Source organism: Cervus elaphus, chromosome 6 (assembly GCF_910594005.1).
Source record: "Cervus elaphus chromosome 6, mCerEla1.1, whole genome shotgun sequence".
Taxonomy (NCBI): Eukaryota; Metazoa; Chordata; class Mammalia; order Artiodactyla; family Cervidae; genus Cervus; species Cervus elaphus.
The window spans coordinates 15,313,375-15,339,368 of NC_057820.1; the positions used below are offsets into that span (position 1 = coordinate 15,313,375).

The window sequence follows — 25,994 nt, forward strand, 5'->3', positions numbered from 1 at the left end:
TACCATTTTCCACCTGGTTTCCCACCCCTGCACCACAGCCCAGAAACTCTCTCAAGTTAGTAACCTGAGCAATCCGAAGGTTCACCTTAGTTCTCTCTCTCGTGGATATCACTGTCTTTCACTGCCTGATGTCCAGTGGCTTAAAAACGGTTGTTTCCAACATCTTGTTCGTTTTTTAGCTGTTGTGGACAGAATCTTGTCCCTGTTACTCCATCTGGGCTAGAAGCGGAAGTTTTGCTGCTTTATTATGCTTATTTATCTGTACTGAGCCACTGTAAATGGCATCTCAGTTCAACCATCCCTCTTGATGGCTTGGGGTCAAAATCTTTCATGGTTATGAGCCTGCCCCTCTAGACTGATTCTGTGTGAGTCTTTTCACTAACTGTTAAAGGCAGTCATTCTTCTGTTTAAAAAGCACATTTGAAAGGAATAGTACTAAGGCTATGGAATTTTAATGCTATAGTGAAGAATGTCTAGAAGTTTGTGCAGCTTAAGTCAGTCACAGAATGATTTTCATTCTGCAGAGTTTCTATACGAAGAATTTCTTTCATAATTCTTGTAAATGAAAAGAACATTCATGGGAAGAGCATGAAGATACTGGATGTGCAGGCAGGCAAAAGGAAGAAGGACAGACTAAGAAAGAAAGGGACTGAGAACCAAATTTTTCTAAGAAACATCATGGAACCAAGTCTTTGATACATTTACACAGACACTGTCCTTGACACATTTTAGAAAGCAGTCTTATTCTTTCCTTTCTTCTAACACGAAAATCCAATGTTTATATGACTAATATGCTAAAGTGAAATATTAATCAAGGCAGACAGCTGGAAGCATTATCATTATTATCCCTTAATAAATATCAAAACAAAATATGGCAAGTTCATACAAGTGTAAGGTAGTTAAAAGAATCTAGGGCATGGGTGGCATACTGTGGCCCACGGGCTTTATTTGGCCTGCAGACTTGTGTTTCTCCTGGAAAGCAATGGCCCAGGCCATATTTTCCTAAGTGTGAAACTGTGTCAGTATTTATAAACTGGAAAATTTCACAAATTAGAGAAATGTCATATAGAAATCTTGGGAGAAAAGGAGATGGGGCAGGACTCCAGGTGGGGAGCAGATGTCCATGTTAGCTACAGTCTGAACCCTTTCGTTCATCACAATATCTATCATTCATTATTGTCTTCCTCTCCCCCTCAACTATCTCTGACCCTTCTTGGCCCTACAGGTATGGAGGCTGGTGATACCTACTGAAAGGTATGTATAGCATTATCCCAACAAATTAACTTATATTTTTTAACCTATTAAACAAATGTATAAAAGCATGGTGAAAATGTTTTTTTTTTTTTAAAGGGGGAAGATAGGATTCCTAAAAAGATACAATAAAAAGCATATTTATTTTCTACCAATTTTAGGAAAGCTGTATGTGGAGTATGTTTTTAAACTATAAATTCCTGGGGGTCTAGGAAGCATCCCAAAATGTTTATTTTAACCAATTCATAAGATAATTCAGATACAGCTTGCATTTAGAAACTAAAATCTACCCTATCTTTTTTGCCTGTTTCAAAAGGTATACATAAAAGACAGCATAATTACAAAGAGCTAAAACAATGTCATCAGAAAAGTATGCTCTTACTTTTTCTGCCAATGCACTCTAAGCAGGCAATAAATTTTAACTTTGGGTATAAAGTAAGAGTCCATATATAGTCTTCAGTTTTCATGCATCAACCAAGAAAACCAGAAGAATAAGCAAATTTCTATATACCAAACATTTCTATATACTAGGGTTTCTTTGTAACTCAATGCTCCATAAAAGAACTGAAATACATTTAAGTTGCCCTTTCAACTGCAAAACGATCCAACTTCAGCTGTACCAAATATTTATCAACCTCAGTTAAAAGAAAATGTTCAACTTAACAAACAAAATGGTATGTTAATGGTAAAACATTCAACTTTGCTTTTACTACTAACAGATTTCTAACTGGTAATAAAAGAATGGAGATAAACAGGTCAAAAATATGAGACATGTTTGACTTATGAGGTAATTGGGGGCAGGGAGAAAATTTAAAAAATAAAATGAACTGTTAAATATATAAAAAAGGAAGACTTTCTATAAATTATTTTCAAAAGCACAGAACTTTTTAGCGTACTAAGAGGGTGCACGTAAAGCTTCCCATTAAGGAAAACTAAACCATCTGTTTGGTATATCATTCATTCATGTTTCCTCCTGGCTCTGATGACATTACTGATAATGAAGGTTACAGCAAAGCACCCCAAGAGGGGGCCTGGAGACAGGACTAGAGAGATGACTGACTTTTTAATGTTTGTACTTTTCAATCTTGTTCAATACGCATGTTTTGCCTCTCGGAAAAATAAGATACCTAAAAATAATAAAGCACACTTTACCTGCTACCGTAATTAAAGCTTGTGGAGCAACAAAACTTTTCACTGAGTGAAAAACTGTATGATCATCTATTTGCATGAGAATGCCATGCAATTCTTAAGTGGAAAAAAAAAAAAAAGCTGTGAAAACAGTTAAGGGAAAGGGTGAATAGAGATTTTATGTTTCAAAGAACTCCAGAATATAAATTCCACTTCTCCAAATAAAGCAAATGTCAATCAATTTATATTGCAAGTGAATTTTAAAACTGTATGATCAACGAAAATTTAGAAATTTTGGAGTTCTCTTATCTCCCTTCTACAGCACCACATACAAGGCATGCAAGCCTACTGAAAGAGTCAATTCAAAGGAGAAGAAAAGAAACTTTGTTAGCAGTCACCAAGAGCTTGGGGCTTGGTAACCACAGCTGTCAACCAAACCAAAGGACAATTTTTAAATGCATTAAGAATGGAACGGAGAGTGGGTCATACACTATTCTTAATGACCACACCTTAATAAGATCATTACTTCTAACCTTAAAATAAAAGTTACAAATGATCTTCACTATTAAAATTATCTAGTGAGTAGGTCAGGAAGATCCCCTGGAAGAGGAAATGGCAACTCACTCCAGTATTCTTGCCTGGAGAATCCCATGGACAGAGAAGCCTGGCAGGCTAGAATCCATGGGGTCACAAGAGTCGGACATGACTCAGCAACTTAACAACAACAAATGATACACCACGCTTGCTCCCAGATAATAATAATGTCTCCAAGACAGATCAATCTCTACCCAAGCGAATCCTTCGATTGAGCCACACTTTCTTAAAACTTGTAGTGTATTACTTGTTTTGTAATATAATGGTTTCCTATCTTTATTATTTGCTTTTTTTTTAATTTTTATTTTTTGCTTTTTTTTTTAAACCTATATTTTAATTTTTTTTTGGTAGGAACCATTTTCCTTTCTTTTTTTAGTATTTCTCAATGCTGTTGTTGTTCAGTCGCTAAGTCATGGCTGACTCTTTCGAGACTGCAGCCCACCAGGCTCCTCTGTCCAAGGTATTTCCCAGGCAAGAATACTGGAGGGGGTTGCCACTTTCTTCTCCAGGGGTTCTTCCCAATCCAGGGATCAAACCTGTGTCTCCCACACTGGCAGGGAGATTCTTTACCACTGAGCCACCAGGGAAGCCCATTCCTCAATATACCAAAAACAGTTCTGAACACAGAGTGGTCAGTCAAATGTTTCACAGCTGTATAATTAGTTTAGTTAAGAAACAAAAGACCACTACAACAAAAATTTATACTACTTGTAAAACATTTTAAATTGCTGCTATTTTAACTATTGCCAAATAATTCTGTGGGTATTTTTTCTACCAGTTTCCATAGTTTTCACATATTCAAGGAGACATGGCAGATTTGCCCATTCTATTTCCCTTAAGATGTCAACCATTTTAGCTTTAAAGGGACCAGTGTGTAGCTACTATGTCTAAAAAGATCTTACTTGGAAAACATTTGATAACCAAAGCATAGTCAGTGACCTAATCAAAACACTTCTGAGGCTAAAATCTGAGTGGAGAAAGAGATAAGCCATGCTTTTTTCTCAGTATAGTCATATTTCTTAGTTTGCTATTTTGTCCAATATATACCGATGAAAAGGGTGGTGAAAGGTAAAGAATTCTGATTATCTGAATCAATGGGTTGTGCCCAACCATTTTATGTATGTAATGACTCAGGAATAAACCTCATGGAACTTTCTGAGGTAGATATTATTTCCATTTTATAGATCAAACAGATTGGATAAATCACTTACCCCAAATGACTATAATTACTAAAAGATCTAAAATACATACCAACGACTATCTAAACTTAAAATCTGTGCTCTTTCTACTATACTATGCTTCCAAACTTGTTTGAATGTGAATAGCAAATTATGACACAGCCTATATTTAGTTTTCACAAAAGCTAAACATTTAAGAATGGACATAAATATATTAACTTTGTCCTGTTAAAGGTTAGTGATATCTCAATTTAATATTTCAATGGTAGGTTAAATAATAAAAATTGTATGAATGATTCATATTTATTACAAGGAATTAAGTATCAAACCACACAAAGTATAAAATACTAAAAAATCTCTGTGAACTAGCCTCCATAGACAGTAAATCCAGTTTTTAATTATTTTCTAGGTCAAGGCACTTTAATTAGCATAATAGACGTGTTAGCTATCAAGCAATAAGTCAGTAAAACCAAGTCCAGTATTCACCCCAAAACCTAGCATAGGACCTATAATTTATCCATACCTACTACAACCAAATTTCATAAGCTGGAAACAAATGGAGATCAGGTGTCAGGAAATCTGAAGAAAACAATAAATGAATCCCCAAAATCTACTCTCTTCAGTTGTCAGGTTGGGGACAACCAAGTGCCCAGCGAAAAACAATTTCCAGCATCCCATGATGTACAGCACTGGGTAAAGAATTCAAGAAAATTTTTTGAGAATATCTGACTCAGCTCGCAGGCACACTCCCCTTTTGTTATTTTTGTCATTTCCTCCATTTCTTCCATATTTTGTCTAACTAGAAGGACAACATTTTTAATAGAATGCTAGCAGCCATTTTGTCACCATGAGGGCATTGTGAGGATGAAAGCCATATTATAAGGAGGTAGAGAAGAAAAAAAAGATGTCTGGGTTCATTGCCATTTCTTGAAACAGTCATCCAGCAGCTCTGGAGTACTATGCCAAGATTTTATGTTACAGGAAAAAAAATCCCAATCTTCTTTAGGTCACTGTGATGCCAGGTCTCTGTACTAGGAACCTAATGCAATTTCTAGTTGGAAGAAGCAAAACAATTCATTGCAGTGGTCTTGGATAGGGCAAACACACAGAATATTTCCCAAATCAGTGCCCCTGTTACGAGAGATGCATTATGAATTCTGCAGTTAAATTGTCAAAGAAATGAAAATGATAAACAGTTGACCATCTGTAACCACAGGTTCCACAACCACAGATTCAACCAACCTCGGATGGAAAATATTTTGGGGGAAAAACATTTCAGAAAGTTCCCAAAAGCAAAATTTGAATTTGCAGCATGCTGGCAAGTATTCACATAGGATTTATATAGTATTTACAATGATTTACACAGTACTTACACTGTATTAGATATGATAAGTAATTTAGAGATGATTTAGAGTATGTGGGGGGATTTGCATAGGTAATATGCAAATACTATGCCATTTTACATAAGGGACTTGACTAGCCGCGGCTTTTATATCCCTATGGGTCCTGGAATCAATCCCCTGGAGAATAGTAAGGGACAAATGTATATGTTATTATCTTGGCGATTCATAAGGTATATTAGAATATTAAAGGGTCTAAAAGTGCACACAGTAACAGGATAAATATCCAGTAATATTTACTCAAGAATTTTATGTTATGTTACAAAATGCTTACTCCTAAGTGCATAACAACATGTTGTTCAGTTGCTAAGTTGTGTCCAACTCTTTGTGACTCCACGGACTGCAGCAATATCTCTGTTTGTGTGACTGTGAACAATTTACATATCTTGAGAGTGTTAACTTTCAAAATAGACACTTTGGGAGGATAGATACCTTTGGCTTCAAACACAGTATTATCAGAGACATTTCTGGGACTCTCCTTTCTGGACTTTCCTATAGCTCAGATGGTAAAGAATCTGCCTGCAATGCAGGAGACCCAGGTTCGATCCTGGGTCAGGAAGATCCCCTGGAGAAGGAAACGGCAATCCACTCCAGTATTCTTGCCCGGACAATCTCACGGACAGAAGAGCCTGGCGGGTTACAGTCCATGGGGTCACAAAGAGTCGAACAGGACTAAGGGACCAACACACACATTATCAGAGACATTTCGAGGACTCTCCTTTCTAATCATGTTCACAGTCTCATTTTAAAAATTGCTCCTTTTACTTTATAATCATTTTCCAATTTAATTGAAATTAGTAAATCCTCCTTAATAATTCACCTTACTAGAATATGAATGTATTATTTAGGTGAATCAGATCCGTTCTCAGAGAAGAGATATGCCACATGTCACACGATCTAAAAAGTTAACTTCAAAACAGATGTAGGATTCTAAAAGTGAGTAGTTTACAGACTTCCAAGGTGGTCCAGTGATTAGGACTCCGTGCTTTCACTTGCATGGCCCAAGTTCAATCTCTGGTCAAGAAACTAAGATCTCACAAGCGACAAGGCATGGCAAAAAAAAAAAAAAAGTAGTTTGAAGAGAATGACATTAATTTTCACCATGAAGTGTGTGAAAGTTAGGCACAGGTAACATATATCAAGTCCAAGTAATGAGTGGAAGAAACAGAAACATGTAACCCAAGCAACAAGCAGGGCCATGAACTTTGAAACAAAAAAATACATTTAAGTTCACATATTACCTTTACCCAATGTTTAAAAAAAAAAAAAAACTGCTATAAGTAAAATGTAAGTATATCAAAAATAATAACCTAATATTTATTAAATACCCATATGCATTAGGTGAGAACCCCATGGAGCCTGCTGCGCTGCATCCATGAGGTTGCAGAGTCGGACATGACTTAGCGGCTGAACAACAACATGTATTAGGTACTGCTTTGTTGCTTTACATGTTTTAATGAATTAATCATTTAATCCTTACCACAAACCTATAAAAGAGGCTTAGCTATAATCCTTATTTTGTAGATGGAAAAAAGGTGAAAATTTGCACAAGGCCATAGAGCCTGTATATCAGAGACAGAAATTAATACCCAGGCAGCTTGGCTCCAGAGTCCATGGTCGAAATTCTGTGCTATACTCTCTCTAAATCAAAGAGGGATGGTCAACACCATGCACAACTGCATCTAAAAACAATTTATGTCTATTCAAATCAGTTTTCAACTGATTTCAAATCTATTCAACCCAGATGTTTGTAAGGTTTCACATATCATTTCATTTTTATCTTCACAACTCTTCTGTGTCAATATATCCTGTCAATCCTGTCAACAGGCTGGTTTACTTGGCATGATCTCAGATGATTAAATATCTGTGGGCACAGACTATTCCATTTATCTGCAGGCTTGGAAATGTGACCTCTGTGTATCACCAGTGGCTAGCAGAGTGCCTGGCAGAGGCACTTACTGAACTTAATGTAATGTACACTTACTGTACTCAATGTATACTTACTGAATACAGAAAAACTAAAAAGGGAGCAGGTCATCACAATAAGGTTATCACTCCAGATTCATCACTTTGCTATTAGAAAAACACTCAACTGGCTTGGTCCATCAACAGTGATTCTTTAAAATCCCTTTAGGTGGAAGAATAGTATCATATATTTTTAAATTAAACCTCAGGACCTCAATACAGCCTTAAAATACCTTTGAATTTAGACAAAGTCTTTAAGCACAAACAGAAAGATTTAGATGAAATCTTTTTTTTAAAAAATATAGCTCTGCTTTGTCTTTATTTACACAAGTATATGTGATCACATTAATATATTTTCTTTTATTTAAAAACTGAAAATTTCCATTAAATTTTAACAATGGAAAGCAATACAGTCTAGATTTCTCTGTAAGTGTAAGAACTATGCAACAATGAACACTGAAGTATTAACTGAAATAGCAATACTGCCATGTATCAAGTAATAACACACCCTAGTTATTATTTATTTTTATATACCCCAAAGCACTGCAAGAATTTCAAAGTTCTGACTGAACTCAATTGAATGGTATATAACCACAAAACAGTTTTAGATAGCTTACATTTGATAATCAAATATTCCTAAATTACATTTAAAAATTTTTATCAGCTTTTTTAATCTAAAATGTTTTAATTTTTTTAAACTCAAGGATAGCTGATCAGTTTTTTTTTTAACGAAACATCTATTTCAGCTTTCATGAAGTACAGCTACAAGGATACATTTTAGCTTTTGTAAATTTTCACACAGTACCTAGAAAACTGATATACGTTACATCTGAATCATTGTCTGAAGTTCATTCCTTCACTTCTAGAAACTAGCCATAAGAGTTAAATCAAAGTAGACTGTGTGAGGAATGACTTTAATCAATTGCATTCAAATAATCCTAAGAAATCATACCTCCAAGTCAAGAATATGAAAGACTCTGAGGGAATGAATTTATCATTCAAAATCTTACGATCAGGTAAACTCCTGGGTCAAAATACTGATTATTTCTTCACTTCAACACTATATATTCCAGAGAGGTATTTTACTACACTAAGACCTAAAATAAATAATCCCTTAATAGTTTAAATGTTTATTTTAGAAATTACATTTTTCTAGAAAAAGTGCCTAAAACCCTAAGCCAATAAGGAAAACTGACTTTTTTTGGTGCAGGGAGGTGGGGGGGGAGGGTGGGGGGAGTGTGCAGCTGAGATGAACTATGCGTACAGTTTCCTCTAAGTTGTGCCTCAGTAGTTAACAAGTGACAAATACCACTAAAACTGATGACATAGCGTTAGCTTTCAAACATCTCAAACTGTTTTGGAGCCTCGTTTTTGTTAAAGAGGATTTTTTTCTTTGGGGAAGAAAAAGTCTCTCATGCATGGTCATGTTAAAACTAAAGATGATTTTCTGTTGGAAAATTCAACCATATCATATGAGAACTAAGAGACTTCATTTGCCAAAGGAAAAAAAGAACCTCCTCCAGAAAGAAAAACCTTGAATCAAATTCCAGCACTTAGGCTGAATTGATGAATTTCTCTGTTTCCTAAAACTGTTTAGACTCAGAGCACACTGATATAAATGACAGACAAGGACACTCAAGTTCCTCCTTTCGGTTAACTTGGCGAAAGAAAACCTCACAACTAGGTACAAGAACCTGAAGAAAGAGGAAATATTAGCATCAAAAAATGGGGCATTGCTCCTTACAAAAACTCTCAAAAATAATACTATATATACTTTTAATTATAAAACTGACAGAAAAGACTATATATATGTCACATATATCTCATTTCAAAGGAGAAATTGGAATACAAATTTCAAAATCTCTAAGTAACACAGAACTTTCTGTGGTGACAGAAATGTTCCATAGCCGAGCTGTTCGCTACAGCAGCTACTAGCCAAAAGTAGCTACTGAGCCCTTAAAATTTGGTTAGTGAGGGGAGGGAGTTTAGGATTAGCAGATGCAAACTATTATAGGATGGATAAACAACAAGGAATGATACTTACTATTTGCGATAAACCATAATGGAAAAAAAATGAAAAATATATATACAATTGAGTCAGAAACTAAACACAACACTGTAAATCAACTATACCTCAATAATATGGTTTAAAAAAATTGTTCAGTGAAATAAGGAATTGAACTTTAAATGATACCTAATTAAATTAATTTAAATTTAACATGTGCAGCTTTAAGGAACTGGAGGGAAATATTTATACCTTACATTCTGATTCAAATAGTAAAAAGCCTGTAGATGGGTATATACACAGAGACATAAGTTTATTTTCTTTAAATTCTTGTGATTTACGTAGAAGAAAGTACATAATATAACAACACTGGTGCTACATTTGTGAGAATTGAATTTTCTATGCTAACCTTCTAGAGAGGACTAGAATATTGGTTCACAAGTTGGCTCCACATTGTAATTTCTTAGGGAGCTTCCAAAAATATGTATGTCTGGGTCTTAACCCCAAAGATTCTAGTTTAATTGGTCTGAATTGAGTCCTGGGCATTAAGATTTTTAAAAGCCACCCAGGTGATTCTATCATGCAGCCAGAGTATCACTAAACTAGAAAGAAAATAAGAAATTGTTTATTAAGCACAGATGCAGTATGCAACCAAAGATATTTTTTTGCTGGTAGGCAAGAAGGCCTTTCAGCAACCCAGATCCAAGTTCACCCTGAAGACTATGGTGAGTTACATGTTCTAAACATTCAGGAATAATTTGGGTGTACCATCATAAGTTTTTGCTATTACTGAATGTTGTTCAAATATATAAAAGAGATTAAAAAAGGAGGAAATAAACTACTGTCAATTTGTACTTGCCACTTTTGTATATATTATTAATTTCATTCTCAAAATAGTATGAGAGGTAGGTATTATTAAATTACAGATGTGGAAAATAAAGATAAAGATGTTCCCTAGGATTTGGGCACATGTTTCTCAAACAGTAAAGTTCACATTCTTTACACTATAGCAGAATTCTCTCTGAGGAAGTCTGTTTCAATAAATTCTTATACTGGAATCAAAGAAAGAAAAATGAAGAAAAAGCAGGATTCAGTGGTGGAGCACAGGCTAAGGCAAACATCTTTAAACAGGTGCTTAAACCAGTTCCTGTATTTCCTAAGCAAACCCTGGGGGAAAAAACACATTCATCTGTGGTTCACATCTCCACCAGCCTCTGCACTAGGCCATGTAGGAGTTGCTGTCCTTCTACCTTAAGAAGTTAAATAATTGGTCTCCTACTGCCTCACAAGCGATTAGCTACTGTCATCCAGCCTTCATACAGGCTGCGGAGTCACAGGGCCTGACACTAAACAGTAAGACAGGGGTTTTCACTTTGCCCCCTAGACTCACAGGATTACTGGAACTCTTCCTGATAGAGCAGTTTACAGACCAGTTTTTTGTTTTCTTTTAACTTTTTATTTTGTATTGGAGTATAGCCAATTAACTATGTTGTGATAGTTTCAGGTGGAAAGCAAAGGGACTCAGCCATACAAATACATGTATCCATTCCCCCCCAAACTCCCCTCCTATCCAGGCTGCCACATAACATTGAGCAGAATTCCCTGTGCTACCCAGCAGAACCATGTTGGTTATCCAGTTTAAATACAGCATGTGGACATGTCCATCCCAAACTCCCTAACCACCCCTTCCCTCATCCTTCCCCCTGCAACGGTAAGTTCGTCCTCTAAGTCTGTCAATTACAGACCACAGTTTTGATGGGACTTGCCTACAGTGAGTCTGTCCATAGGATTTCCTGGGCAACAATAAACAAATTTACACTGACTATGTTACTTTTAATTTAACTTGGACCATTTAACGTTCTATAATAATTTGCTTATTAAAAGCTTTTTAAATGCAGTTCCTGGGTTGTTCTTAAGTTTCAAATTAAGAAAAGCTGTCAGTGGAAAAAATGGGAAAGAGCGCAAGAGACCCTCACCCTTCCCCACCAGCACTAACTCTTCAGTCCTGAGACCCAATATCCTTTCTCCTTTTTCAGGCCCCAGCCTTTCCAAGGGTCATCAACTCAAAGGAGTCACACTTGGTTACATCAGAGGCCTGACAGGAGAAAACCTTCAACTCACTCTTCTAATTCATGGCACAGACTTCTCCCAAAGCATATTCCAAAATAAGAAAATGTTGACAGGAGTTAACTCCTAGATGCACAGGCTTGAGGCATGACACTGTTTCCTTTCGATTTCAATGGTATTAATTACAACTTAGTTGCACCACAAAAGTGTTTTGTAGTTTATTTTAAAATTACAAACTCTTGTCCAAAAAAATAAAAAATAAAAAGGAAGCAGCAGCAGAGGCTTATCTCAGGCAATCCCTTTCTCTAGTAAGTCTGGGCTGGGCCATAAGATGAGCTGAAAAAATACACACTCAACTGATACAGGAGAAGTTACAATGTTCCTTATTCCATCCTTGACCTACTAAAGTAGAATAAAGCAAGGATTTGACCTGTTCTTCTTAATTAAAAAAAAAAAAATACATAAATTCCATTCAAGACTGATACCTATCATTTACTGAAAATAACTGATTAGTTAATTCTCACATTCACTTTTCATTTGAGGCATGCCTCCAGAAAAAATAATGTAGGTTTTAAAACTTTTGATCCCATTATAGTATCAAAGTCCATGCTTGCAATTGACACTGGTTTTTATGGTTTGCGTATGTGTGCTACTTGTGACACGAAAAGCCATTTATAAATATTTTTAAATGATGGTAATCACTCTCCTAAAAATAAGTGGGCTTCTCATGCAAGTAAAAGTTTTGGTGGAACAAATGTTAATCCAAGACAAACTACATAAGAGCTAAAAAATAAGTTCTTGTAAAAGTGAAACACTACAAATTAGTTCCTTTTCTTAATAACTAACCTAGATGTTTTTTCTATTTAACTCCTGCTTCCATTCTGCCAACTCCCCCACACATACTCCCACAAAGCCGCTAGAACATCAAAGTTAGAACACAAAGTTATTATGAAAAAGGTAAACTAAACTTAAAACTGGATCGTAAAGCAGTCCATTAGCCTCTGTGCGAATTTACTGAATCAATACATACAAGAACTTACTGATGCTGATGATAATAATACAAGAAATAATCTGTATCATAGCACAACACAAGCGAGCAATGAGCATGAAGCAAGTTTTCACGTTGACCCTGCCAACCCAGTCATCAAGAATTTGGGAAAATACCAAGGCTTGTTTCATAATGCAATAACTTCTTTCCTCCCCCCGCCCCCCGTCCCCCCAATCCTTTAGTAGCCTCTGTAGATCTAAATTTTAAAATCGTTTTAATTAGTTACCTGCGCCCATCAACCCACAGATCAGGTGTCCTACATTTTGTTTAGGTCCCCGCCTTGAAAACAAACCCGATTGCCCCATTTTCTGAGAGGTAAACTCAGCTCCAGGAAGCTCCCTATGAAGTCACCGCGTTTGTTGTTTCAAAGATGCAATTAAACGAAAATGACACAGGCTGTGGAACAGATGAGCTGCCCAAGTGCGTGGAGGAGTCGATCATCTCTGTGTAAGGCCAACGAAAACTGCATTGCTGTAAATCTATTTTAGTGGTAATATTTCTCCCAGTTCCTCCTTCTCCAACATACTTACAATACAGGGAAATTAAACTTCGTAAAAACTTTCTTGCCTCTACCAAACTTTAGCTTCCCAGCTTTCGGTACTACAGCATCTTGCAAAGAGCATAGGCGGGGAGGCTGGGGGCGGGGGGGGGGGGGGGTGGTTAACTCCAGAACGCAGAGAAGAGCAATAAAAGAGCTTGCATCAGGCAGTGTCCGTCCCTCTGCTCTCTGTTCCCCACCACCCCACCCCCTCTTCTTCGAACCCTCACATATACACATTCTTCTGGGCGGCCTCTAACCACACCACGTCCACAATCATTTACAGAAATGAGAAACAGACTCCGGGAGCCCTTCCCTCGGCACGCACAGAGCTGGCGTAGCACGATGGGGGTAATGTCACTCTCGACTGCCCCACAATCTCTGTACTCATCCCCTCTGGGGTTTAATTCCCAAGGATCCGGCTTTCCTCCGCCGAGAAGGCGGATCTACCTAATTCACAAGCAAACAGCATCTCATCCTTCCTACCCTCACCAGGCCCACCAAAGAAAAGTTCCTTCCACCAGGGCCACAGAGAGGTTGATTTTGAGGAGCTGGAGCAAAAAAAAAAAAAACAAAACAGAGGAGGAAGAGAGATCGCGGCGCACTTTGTTTGGCAGTTTGCGCCCCTCCAGCCCAGCGCCCAGGGCAGCGCGCGTCCTTACCCGCTTGTCCGGAGACCCGGTCCGGCTACTGGCGCACGGGGCAAGGGCAGCCGGGACGCGGCGTCGGGGCGGGCCGCGGGCAGCCGCCGCGGGCGCCGAGAGCCACCACCTCCTCTCCCCCAAGCGGCTGCGGGCGTGGGCCGAAGAAGCTGGAGAAGGAGCCTGGGGAGCGGGGGAAGAGAAGCAGCATCTCCTCCTCCTCCACGCCTCCGAAACACCGCTCCGGCGGCGACCCCGGCCGACCGCCAGACCCTGGAGCGCTCGCGCACCCTCGGCTGCCCCGCGCGCCTCCAAGGGCTTCCCCAAACCCTCCGGAGCCGGGCCGCTCAACTCTGGCCTGAGGCAAACAGGGAAGCCGGGGAGCGCTGCTCGCCCGCCACGACTGTCTCTCTGGGCGGTAATCCCGGTGTGTCACCCTGGCCGCGCCGCGGCTGCGGGAGCTCCCGGCTCCACTCCGGCTCCACCTCTAAGCGCTCGCCCGGTTCCGCCCCAGTCCCTGTCAATCAACCCTCCTCGGACTCCTGGAGCCCCGCGGATCTCCGATCCCGCCGTCCCCTCTACCTCATTGGCCCGACGGCCCCTCAGCCCCGCCCCCTCCCTAGAGACGAGGTCGCCGAGGAGACCGGCGCCCAGGTTCCTATGACAACCGGTGCCTTGGGCCTGGCTTTTCGCGAAGTTCTGTCTTGCCAGAAGCTCAGGTTGACAGCCCCGCAGGAAAAGTTCCTAGCCCCTCCGGGGTGGACTCCTAATTTCAGGCCAAGTTGAAAGTGCCGCCGACCGCCGCCACACTTCCAACTTCGGAAACAGAACTTTATGGCCCTGGGGAATGCGAGGGAGAATGGGAAAATGCCCTGCTCTTCCTCTGTGAATCTAAATAAACCCCTCCCCCTCTCTTTGCCCTCCCCTATCTCCAGCCTTGTTTCCATATTCTTACCGGGCGGATTTGGGCTTTGAAAGGGTGAGGAGAAGAATGCGAGAAAGAGCGGGGCTACGCCAGTTCCCTGCAGCAATATTGCAACTTGGAAATGGCGGGGTCGGCGAAAACAGCTCGGTGAGTTTCCCCAGAGTTGTAAAGTGATCTTCAGAGATGCGGTGGAACATTTGGTCAACCCCAGATGCCCTCAGGAAAACTCACATTCTCATCTATTTGAAATAATAATAATAACAATCAAGTATGTAAAATCTTGTTATTTTCCTTCTGAAGTTCAGATAATCCTAAAGTTAAAAAAAATGAAAAGGTTTGACATAATGGAATAAAATAAAGACACCCATTTTTCTATAGAACTACATACTACAGCTTGGTAAAAGTATGTCCTAGCAGCTATGACCCTTCTGAAAGCTAAAAGATTTAGATGTCCACAGTTTAACCAGGAAGTCTTAACTGAATTCATGAGCAAAGGCTATCTTATCATTTGAGTTTCAAAAGTTTGGGTTTACTCTCAGAAGTATAAGGTAAACCCGGTACAATTGGAACTGAAGGTTAAGTTATTCTTGGACCCCCGGTGTTAAGCCCTAGATGAATCTGAACTTCTTGGCTGGTTCCAAAATGGAGAGATCTGAAGCAAAATAAGAGCTGCAATCTTTAGGTTCCTTAGCCCCTGAGGCTGCTGTACATGTATGATGAATGAGGGAATTAATAATAATGATTTACCTTTGGCGAGCACTTGCGTTTTCATTATCTCATTCACTAAATGAATAATAACTGTGGTGGATGTATTCAGTCGAATATGCCTTGCAAATGTGGGCTGAGTGTGATTACTTACAGCACTAAACACAATAGAAAATGCACAGCAGAATTTTAAGATAAGGACCCTGCCCTCAGGGAGATAAACGCAAAGCCTAAGAAAGAAAACTAGCATTCTTGAAACAATTTGAGATTATAGCCAGAATGTGCAGCCAGACACTGAATGCAGTACGGTAGTCAACGAGAGCGAGTCTGTGGTATGTCAAATGGACTGGATTAGTCAGATTAAGGAGGAAAGGAATTTAAATTGGACTTGGAAGGGTAGGGAGTGGGATGAAGGAAGCAAAGCTGAGGAAAGACATTTATTTGCAGGAAAAATGTAAAACCAAAATGCAGCAGTGGGAATAGAGTGGTGAAGGTAAATAACAATGAGAAGATCAGGCCAGTTGACCTAGAGACAGAAATGAAGGATTGGAGCAATTCCCTAGCCCTTCCCTCATTTTCTGAAATAGGAAGTTTTAAATGTTCTTGCTTAAGTATGGGCTAGGAAGGTCCAGTGGGAGAGGTCGTTTTGTGAGAATAAAAGCTTTCATGGAACACCTGCCTCTGCTTTGCTACTGAAAGAAAAGTTCTTGCATTTATTAGAAAGAAAAGCAATATCCATAATACTTGGGATAACTTATGCATTCATGTCAGAAAGAAGGTATAAAGAGTATGGTTTGGAAATTTTCACAAAAATAGTTAGAAAAACTAAAGTGTTGTGAGTGTCTGTGTGTGTGTGCATTAAGGCCTTTTCAGGTGGTTGCCCTCCAGGCTTTTTCCCAGTGATCCTTGTGTTTTATATGAGCTGAAAGGCTGGTTTTAAAAATAAATGACTGTGACGCCAGAACCTGATAGAGTACACAAAAGAGAAATCTATAGTTTAATCTCCTTTTTGGATATAATGTAAAATTAAAGTACAATATTAACAGAACTGGAACTATATTACAAATGTATGCCAAAGTTAAGAATTATGCCAAGTATATAAGAATGATTCTGTAATAGAAGACTTATTTATATAGTTGACTATATTAAGTCAAAGGAGAGAAATTGTGTGCTTTAATTGATACTGCAAAGGATTTTGTAAAATCCAGCATCGTTCCTTAATAAACAGTTTTGAAGAATGTATATTTTACATCAAAGTCAGAAACTTGCTGAATAATGAACCACTATGCTAATTCCTGCTGGAGTCAGGAGCAAGGCCAAGAATGCCCACCATCAGTCCATGTAAGGAAATGATAGCCAATGAAATTAGACATGGAATGTACTTAGTCACTCAGTTGTGAACAACTCTTTCCCATCCTTTGGACTATAGTCCACCAAGCTTTTCAGTCCATGGGGTTTTTCAAGCAAGAATACTGAAGTGGTTGCCATTTTCCTCCTCCAGGGTATCTTCCCGGCCTAGGGATCTAATCTGAGTCTTCTGTGTCTCCTACAATGCAGGTGGATTCTTTATCCACTGGTGTGGAATCGAAACAAGAAATTAAACACTGAAAATGTTAGGATTGTCATCTGTTTGCAAATTATATGCAAACCCTAAGGACTAATAGAAAAACTCTCAGAAGCAATAAAAGATGAGTTAGAGAAACATTTTACATTTTGATGGACAAAGCCAAGAAGTGATACAAGTTACAGTCATCCTAATACAGATGGAAATTTTGAGAGTGCAGTCTGTTTCTTCACATCCTCATCATTAAACTTTTTTGAACTTTGCCAATCTAATAGATACAAAATGCTATCACATTACATCTGTACTTTCGATTCTCTTATGAGCATCTTTTTGTATATCTACAAGTCAGTCTATTTTCTGTTACCAAAAATATTATCCCATATTTTCTTCTAGAACTTTTATAGCCTTCACAGTTTATTCTTTGATCCATATGGAATTTATTTTGTGGTAGCAGTAACTACCCATTTGTCCCCCAAAACCTTAAAAGAATTTGTAAATTTTACTACATAACCATGTAAAGGTTCTATAGAGTAAAAATGCAACAAATAGGAAATTTACAAAAGAAATTTTAAAAAGCAATAAATATTTTAAAATAAAACAACTGTATAGAGAAGTAAAACTAAAAAATATTTGTAACTATTGAATTGGAAAAATATTTTTAAAGATGTAATGTCTGGTATTGGTGAAAACACGTGAAATAGATACTGTCTCATCATCGTTGGTAGGATTATAAGTTGGGTTATTCCATTTGGGAGTGCAGTTGCAGTGTCTTTCATAATTTATGATGTTTATATCCTTTTACTTATTTTTTTGAAATTTATCCTATAAAAATATTTATACCCATGATCAGAGATATGATCTCTTTGTGGGACCTACCTGATGGCTCAGTGGTTCAGATTTCAGGCTTCCAATGCAGGAATCACGTGGTTGATCCTTGGTCAGGGAGGGAGTGAAGATCCCACATGCTGTGTGGCAAAAAGAAAAAAAAAAAAAAAAAAGAATATTCTTTGCAGTATTGTTGATAGTCATAAAATTTAAAAACAAAATAAATGTTCATAATGGTGGAATGATTAAGTTAACTATGGTTACTCAGGTATATTACCTGGTGACAAAATCAAGTGGCCATACAAAATGATCTTATTTCTGTTCAAAAGTACATATATCTATGTATTGATATATGGCAATATTTATACTGTTACCAATGGTTTCTACAAGAATTAGAAATCCAGAAAAAAACTGCATTTATGAAATGTTTTAATTTAAAATCTTCACAAGATTGTTTACTTTTGTATAGAAAGCTAAAGGGATTAAAAAAGGCAAACTGCCCACTATAAAATAAGTCATGGGGATATATAAATTCATGGGGATATAATGTATGGCAAAGGTACTATAGTTAATAACACTCTATTGTATATTTGAAAGTTGCTAAGAGAGTAGATCTTAAAAGTTTTCCTAATGAAAAAAAATTTTTTGTAAATTTTAATTAAATTAAAAATTCAGTTCCTCAGTCGAACTAGTGGTGTTTCAAGCGTAGCACAGATACAGAGCAGTAGAGACACAGAACATTTCGATCATGGCGAGAAGTCCTATTCAGTTGAGTCGCTCAGTCATGTCAGACTCTTTGTGACCCCATGGACTGCAGCACGCCAGGCTTCCCTGTCCATCACCAATTCCCGGAGAAGTCCTATAGGACAGTGCTAATTCAGAGGCTAGCATACCTGATTTTTCTCTAAAAGATGAAAGAAAATCTCTTTCTCTTTTGCTAGTTTCTATTAAAACTTATAAACAGAAAGGTCAACATAGTGTATCACTACTAACAATAAAGAAATTAGATAGCTGGCCATAACACAAATTTAATTGGGCTCCCACATGGTCTAACCCTGAATACTCATTGGAAGAACTGATCCTGAAGTTGAAGCTCCAAAACTTTGGCCCCATGATGCGAAGAACTGACTCACTGGAAAAGGCCCTGTTGCTGAGAAGGATTGAGGGCAGGAGGAGAAGGGGGCGACAGAGGATGAGATTCTTAGATAGCATCACCAACTCAATGGACATGAATCTGAGTAAACTCAGGGAAACAGTGAAGGACAGGGGTGCCTGGCATGCTGCAGTACATGGAGTCACAAAGGTTCCGTCACAACTTAGCAACTGGACAAGGACAACATGGTCCGTGAGCCTCAGAATGTTCATTACTTGAGGACCATCCTAAGAAATATTTTCTGTGGGACCCGGGGATCACCCCATAATAGTCTCCTTGAGACTGTATTCCAGGAATGTGTGTTTTGTTTATTTGGGAAAGTGTCTAATAAACATTTCAACAAATTCAGAAAAGGACATATATCTCTCCAAAATTTTGCGATTATGTGCTTTAAATGCCAGTGATTTTAAAATATCACCTTTTAAAGGTTGAAATGAATCTAAAAGGTTGAAATGAATTCTAGGCTAATCGAAATCTGTAACTGGCAGTGTTTTCCCAGCTGACTTCTTGTGTTCATCTCAGTATGAAATATTTGTGTTCTGGCTTGTACCAACTGTGTTAGTGTTTTTTCCCCCTTTAAGCCCAGGAACATATTATCCTTTCTTGCTTACAAAGTAAGGACTGTGATGGGAACTTTGCTCAGGTGAGAAGCAGAAGCGAGATAAGTAATCCACCAAAACATGAGCAGGTAATTGGAGCACAAACTCTGACAGTGTTTAAGGAAGACTTTGTGAGGCAGTACTAACACCTCCAAGTGAACCAAGAATTAGCTAGCGAGAAAATGCAGTGATGGAAACCAGATAGGACTACAATTACCCTCAGCTCCATTGAATAAGCAGGTTGTTTTCTTTTGGTGGTAGCTGAACTCTCTTTAAAATGTGAGAATTCCCCTAGGATGAGGAGTTACATGACAGCAATGGCAAAGGTAACTCTAAGCATTGGGAGGCAGCCTGGTAGCTCAGTACAATAGAAGAGCACAACATTTGCACTTGGAAGACTCAAGTACAAATCTTGGCAAGTTACCGAACTCATTTGAGCATGATTTTCTTCCTCTAGAAAGTGAAGGAAATAAGAGTAGCTGATGTGTTCCACATGTTGTTCAGTTGCTAGGTCATGTCTGACTATTTACAACCCCATGGACTGCAGCATGCCAGGCTTCCCTGTCCTTCACTATCTCCCGGAATTTGCTCAAACCCATGTCCATTGAGTACTAGCCTGTAATGCTCTTTCAATGTTCAATTGAAGTAAATGAAATACGTGTATGAAAGCTATTTGTAAACTTTACAGCACTGTTTTAAAAAATCAAATAACAGCAACAACCAAAACGGTACAAATATTTGCAATTAGTGTTAAACTTAATGAGACAGAAATTATAAAAAATCTCTTTGATTCTGAAGAGAAACTTTTGAAAGTATTTATTAGGTGCTAGGGTCAGGTAGTCCTATGAAGGATTGTCAAAAAATGTAATTGTGATGCTCCTGTAACTTCTGCTTTTCTTCGCCAACCAGATTCTTGGTTCTTTTCTAATTTCCCCCTGTACTGTTTGGTTGTAGCTGGAATCAAGATTGCCGGGAGAAATATCAATAACCTCAGATATGCAGATGACACCACCCTTGTGGTAGAAAGCAAAGAGGATCTAGAGAGGCTCTTGATGAAAGTGAAAGAGGAGAGTGAAAAAACTGGCTTAAAACTCAACATTCATGCCAACGGCATGCCAGGCTTCTCTGTCCATGGGGATTCTTCAGGCAAGAATATTGGAGTAGGTTGCCATGCCCTCCTCCCCAACTGAGGGATTGAACCCAGGTCTCCCGCATTGCAGGTAGATTCTTTACCATCTGAGTCACTAGGGAAGCCCAAGAATACTGGAGCGGGTAGCCTATCCCTTCTCCAGGGGATTTTTCTGACCCAGAAATCTAATCAGGGTCTCTTTACCAGCAAATTCTTTACCAACCGAGCTACCAGGGAAACCCTGGCCCCGAAACTTGACCACGACTTATTAGCCACTCAGATGAAGAATGGTACCATGTTAGGCTAAAAGCATTCACTTCCTCCTACTTGATTTGCCAGGTGCTCCACCTGACTCAGAATAGTTCTCTCCCCTGAATGCCTCAGCTGGTAATTCTCACTTTTAGTCACTAATGAGTTAAACTGCAAGGTGTTAACTTTAGAAGTGTAAAGTTAAATTTGCTTTCCCTTCCAACTTTCTCTCTTCTGGCATTCCTGTGATTGATTTATCAGATTAGATAGCTGTCACTTTAAACCTTGAGGGTGAGAGAGACTGGGGAGGTAAATTTTAATTAGTGAAGGGGAAAGAGGAATGAGGGGAAGCTAGTTTCAGTGTGAGTAGAAGAGGAACGGTGAGAGAGGAATTTGGTGGGGAAGAGGTATGCGGTGTGAGGGTGACCCTCAGGGCTATTGATACCAAGGGAGGGGCAGAGAAGAATATAGTACTCAAGGGGTGTGGCGCTGAAGTCAAACTGCCTAATTCACAGTTTTTACCAGGGCCGGTCCTCTCTGACTCATTTCTACTACTTGTCCTGGCAAGTTTTGGAACCACCTCTTCACTTTGGTTGAAGGGAGTGTGGCAAATAAGCATAGCCCTTCTGCTTTTTGAAACTTGGCCATGTCTAAACACACACAAGGTAATTTAATATGAATATACTGTCATCTAAATCTGACCTAAAGGATTTGCCTTAGGGTTCATGACTGTTAATCTTGATTTTTTTTTTTTTTAAAAGTGTTCCCAGAAATGGAAACCAAATCAGAAGTTAAGCTTCCTAGTTTATGCTCTGTCTCAAAGAACATAAACTAAAGTCTAATGAGAGTGAGCTGCTGTGGAGGAAAGTTGATCATTAAAGGCTTTGTTAGGTGGAATCAGAATGTTTAATGAAACAAAGCATCACTTTGTAAGAAATTCCTCTAAAGTTGATTGCCTTGATTTTTGCATTCTCTTCTGTAATGTTTAAAAGAAAAAGTAAGAGGAAAAATGATCTAATTTATGGACACTGGTGACCAGTTTAGGGCCCTCTCACGACTTAGAATATCATGTAGTGGGAGAAACATTGAACCTGCCACACTTGACAACCACACGAAGAGAGGAAGTTTATCTTAAGAGAGTTGAAGCTGAGCAGTCCTTTAGTTCATCTACAAAGTTAAAGTAGGAAAGTGTAAAAAAAATTATACATATATAATTTAAGTGCTTTACTTTTACTAAAAAAAATCTGTCATTATACATTCATTAGCAAATCTTTTGATCCTGGGCCAGTCTTTGATTCTGACCCTGAGTTCCAGGTTGCCTTTTTTACATAAACTCTTTCCAAATGCAAAAGCTACAATTTTCTGTTTTATGTTAAACGAAACATGGAACCTAAGGACATTAGCACAGTAATATGACTTTAGAGTACTTCTATATTTGTCTAGTATATTCCAGTTTTTTTGCTTCTGGTAACTTGTGGCAACAATTTGTCTTTCTGTAGCATTCAACTTCCTTTTTTAAAAATTATGGTAAAATAGACATAACATAAAATTAACCATTTTAAAACTTCAACTTGATTTTCAATAGGAAAATGTCTTTTACACTTAAGTATATAAAAATTAAATTACCTAGTTACATTAACAAGAATAACTTACATTAAGAGTTTGGAAAACTAAAGTAATTGATTTTTATGTAAGCTTGATTAAAGTAGGATTTTTGTCTGTTTTATTCATTGCTATGTCCCTAGCTCCTACAACAGTGCCTGTCACATAATAGGCACTCAGATACTGTGAAGGGAATGAATGAATGGCTTTTGGTTGTTTTAACTCAGCTGGAGGAAGGATAAATGTTCACATCCCATGGTTTGGCTCATTAGTAAACATTCAAAGGCAGTGGGTATCAGTCTATGTGTCTTATAGAGGAAATGGAGAACATCAGTTAATCTTGCGGTTTGACTAACTGAAGGTCATTTAATAGTGCTCCTATTTTATTTTGAAAAATCCTGGTATAGTGCTTAGCACAGTATCTTATACACCAAAAGTATTCAGAAAATATTAATCTTTGTTGATTGTTGGTTGATACATTTATTCTTGTCAGTCTATTGAGGGAGGGAGAGGGGAAAAGGGGAAAGGGCAAATAGCAGAGATATTAATATTCTATGTATAGTGTTGGCGTGTGGAGGGAAAAGGGACTTTTCTCCTTTCTCAAAACAGTTACATGGAAGAAGGACCCCTGTTGCCTTTGATCAGAGAATATACTCCTGTTACTCAGGTTTCCATAAGCATTCTCTTACTTCATTGTACTTTGAACGATCTTCCTTTCTCTTGTCCAGTTCTCTTAATGGGAAAGTCTTCTCAGTCCCACCACCGGCAATTTGAATTACATGGAGTATCTGTTCGCTAACAACTGAATAGCCAAAAATCATTCTTTAAAACTCTCACCAGCCTAGGGTATGAACTGAATTCCAGGTATATGTAATAAAAATTTAGCCCCTTCTGCTTCCGCTGGGCCCCTAGACTCCTGAAAATGTCTCACCTCTTTCCCATATTTCCAGGATTCTCCAAGAGTCTGATCCTATGTGTTCTGTAATGTTGTAATGTTTGTCTTTGTTCTTGTCCTCCAACCTTCTCCTGAAAGTCTAGTGCTGAATATTGCTTGCTGCTAATCTCCGCCATGAGGGAATCCATGCCGGGGTCAAAGGGATTATCTCTCAGTGCTTCCAAAGCTGCTCACCTAGAGTAAGAGTGGGACTGAGCTCAACTGCAGGGCCGAGGCCACCTCTGTGCCATACTTTGCCACCTGGTTCTTGACACTGCTTATGTTCATTACATCACAAGGTCTCTGACGAAATTATTTCATGTGGATGGAGGTAAAGAGAGGCAGTCACCATGCCATGCCTTTCTCTTTATTGCCATCACCCTACCTCCACTCACACACATACTACTCTTTCCCTTCAACGGAAAGTAAAAGCACTTTTGTGCAAAAACTCATTCAAGGAGATGTTTTGAAAGATCACCAGCCCTCCCTTTCAGCAAACAGCCAGTGGGTGGTGAGAGAAGGGTGAACAAGCATACAGCTGTAGTAACAATGAGTTTTTCCACGGCTCTTTCAGTAAACAAGCAAGAACTTTATGAGCTATTTCAATGTAAAACAAATGATAAATGAATTATCTGTATTCTAATAATGCAATATTTCATAAAATATGAATTTTTGTATCACCTCAACAATTGTATTAATAACATGTTCAACTATAACTACAGTAGTAAAATTAAAATGTGCATGTAAATTATCAACTAAAATGTAAAAATCTTATAAAAGAGATTATTTTAATTTTTGGTTTTAAAAGAGTTTTAAAGTATCCTTAGTTTGTCTTTGTTTGTTTATTTTCTTTGTTACTGTGGAAAATTTCCTATCAAATTACTAGTCTTTCAGGGTCCACTGATTTAGTTCCCAAGGTAGCTCCGACGGTAAAGCTTCTGCCTACAATGCAGGAGACCTGGGTTCAATCCCTTGGGAAGATCCTCTGTAGAAGGAAATGGCAACCCACTCCAGTACTCTTGCCTGGAAAATCCCATGGACGGAGGAGCATGGTAGGCTACAGCCCATGGGGTAGCAAAGAATTGGACACGACTGAGCGACGTCACTTTCACTTTCAGTGCCAGGTAACTGCCTCTTTCTTCCCCCACAGTGTCATATAAATGGTTTTTTTTAAAAGATAAAGTGAAAGTCGCTCAGTCATGTGCGACTCTTTGTGACCATGGAATTCTCCAGGCCAGAATACTGGAGTGGATAGCCTTTCCCTTCTCCAGGGGATCTTCCCAACCCAGGGATCAAACCCAGGTCTCCTGCATTGCAGGCGGATTCTTTACCAGTTGAGCCACAAGGGAAGCCCAAGAGTACTGGAGTGGGTAGCCTATCCCTTCTGCAGCATTATCTTCCCGACCGAGGAATTGAACCGGGGTCTCCTGCATTGCAGGCGATTCTTTACCAACTGAGCTATCAGGGAAGCCCTTTTTAAGATAACATACATGATTATTTCAGTCTTGCTATAGATATAGATTAAGTAAAATATAATAGCTTTGAGACACAAGAGGCCTGTTTTAGAGAGGAAAACAAAGAGCCAAGGTAGTTATTTTGATATGATCATGAATGAAATTAACACTTGTATAGTTTTGGTAAAACCAAAGTCTTGACATAATATTTGCATTATATATGCAAAAACCTGTTGCTTACTACTATTGCTTAACTACAAGAGTAGTTACTATTGCAGTAACTACTCTGTTACTACTGCTGCCTGTTCCACACTACTACTGTAATCATTCTCTGAAAATCATATATTTATATTAGTAATAACAGCATGTTCGGTTCAGTCGCTCAGTTGTGTCTGACTCTTTGCGACCCTGTGGACTGCAGCACGCCAGGCCTCCCTGTCCATCACCAACTCACGGAGCCTCCTCAAACTCATGTCCATTGAGTCGGTGATGCCATCCAACCGTCTCACCCTCTGTTGTCCCCTTCTCCTCTTGCCTTCAATCTTTCCTGCATCAGGGTCTTTTGCAGTGAGTCAGTTCTTTGCATCAGGTGGCCAAAGTATTGGAGTTTCAACTTCAGTATCAGTCCTTCCAACGAATATAACAACATGTAGCCCTTGAAAATAATATAAACTTTATAATGTACTTCTAAGGACATAAATATGCATTAAAGTTAGCTATTTTGCCTTGGACATTTAAGTCTCTTCTTCCCAATAAACACTGCTTTTGACTTTGAAAGAGCTGAGGATTACTTTTGGCTTATTTTTTCATAAATGGTTTTCATGTTTGCTATTACCTTCACAGATGATAAATATTTCTTATACTTTTGAAGAGAAAGGGGAAAATTGTCAATTTACTATGACATTTCTGAGAATTCCTCTTATACTGGATGCCCGATTAATGATATTTTAATAGAATTAGTTCCTATTTTGGCATCAGTTGTGAAAATCATTTGGTTCACATGCTACTTCAATGTTTGAAGAATGATTCATTGTATTTTC

At 38.4% G+C, this 25,994-nt stretch overlaps 2 protein-coding genes across 11 annotated transcripts in view; one reads left to right on the top strand and one right to left on the bottom strand.

The window, feature by feature from the left end:
- PTPN13 (protein tyrosine phosphatase non-receptor type 13) overlaps positions 1-14,273 on the bottom strand; it is a 210,786-nt gene extending 196,513 nt beyond the window's left edge. For 6 of the 10 annotated variants that reach the window (XM_043906254.1, XM_043906256.1, XM_043906255.1 and 3 more), the window contains exon 1: positions 13,837-14,269. Coding sequence is in view for 1 of the 10 variants with exons in the window: in XM_043906257.1 (XP_043762192.1) it covers positions 12,863-12,872 (10 nt within the window). In the remaining 9 variants the exon portion in view is untranslated. Of the gene's footprint in view, positions 1-12,862; positions 12,880-13,836 lie in introns of those variants that run through there. The other 4 variants (XM_043906258.1, XM_043906251.1, XM_043906249.1 and 1 more) reach the window with 2 other exon arrangements.
- A 260-nt stretch (positions 14,274-14,533) lies between these two features.
- MAPK10 (mitogen-activated protein kinase 10) overlaps positions 14,534-25,994 on the top strand; it is a 593,150-nt gene continuing 581,689 nt past the window's right edge. The window contains exon 1 of the mRNA XM_043906261.1: positions 14,534-14,887. The gene's annotated coding sequence lies outside the window, so the exon portion shown is untranslated. The remainder of the gene's footprint in view (positions 14,888-25,994) is intronic.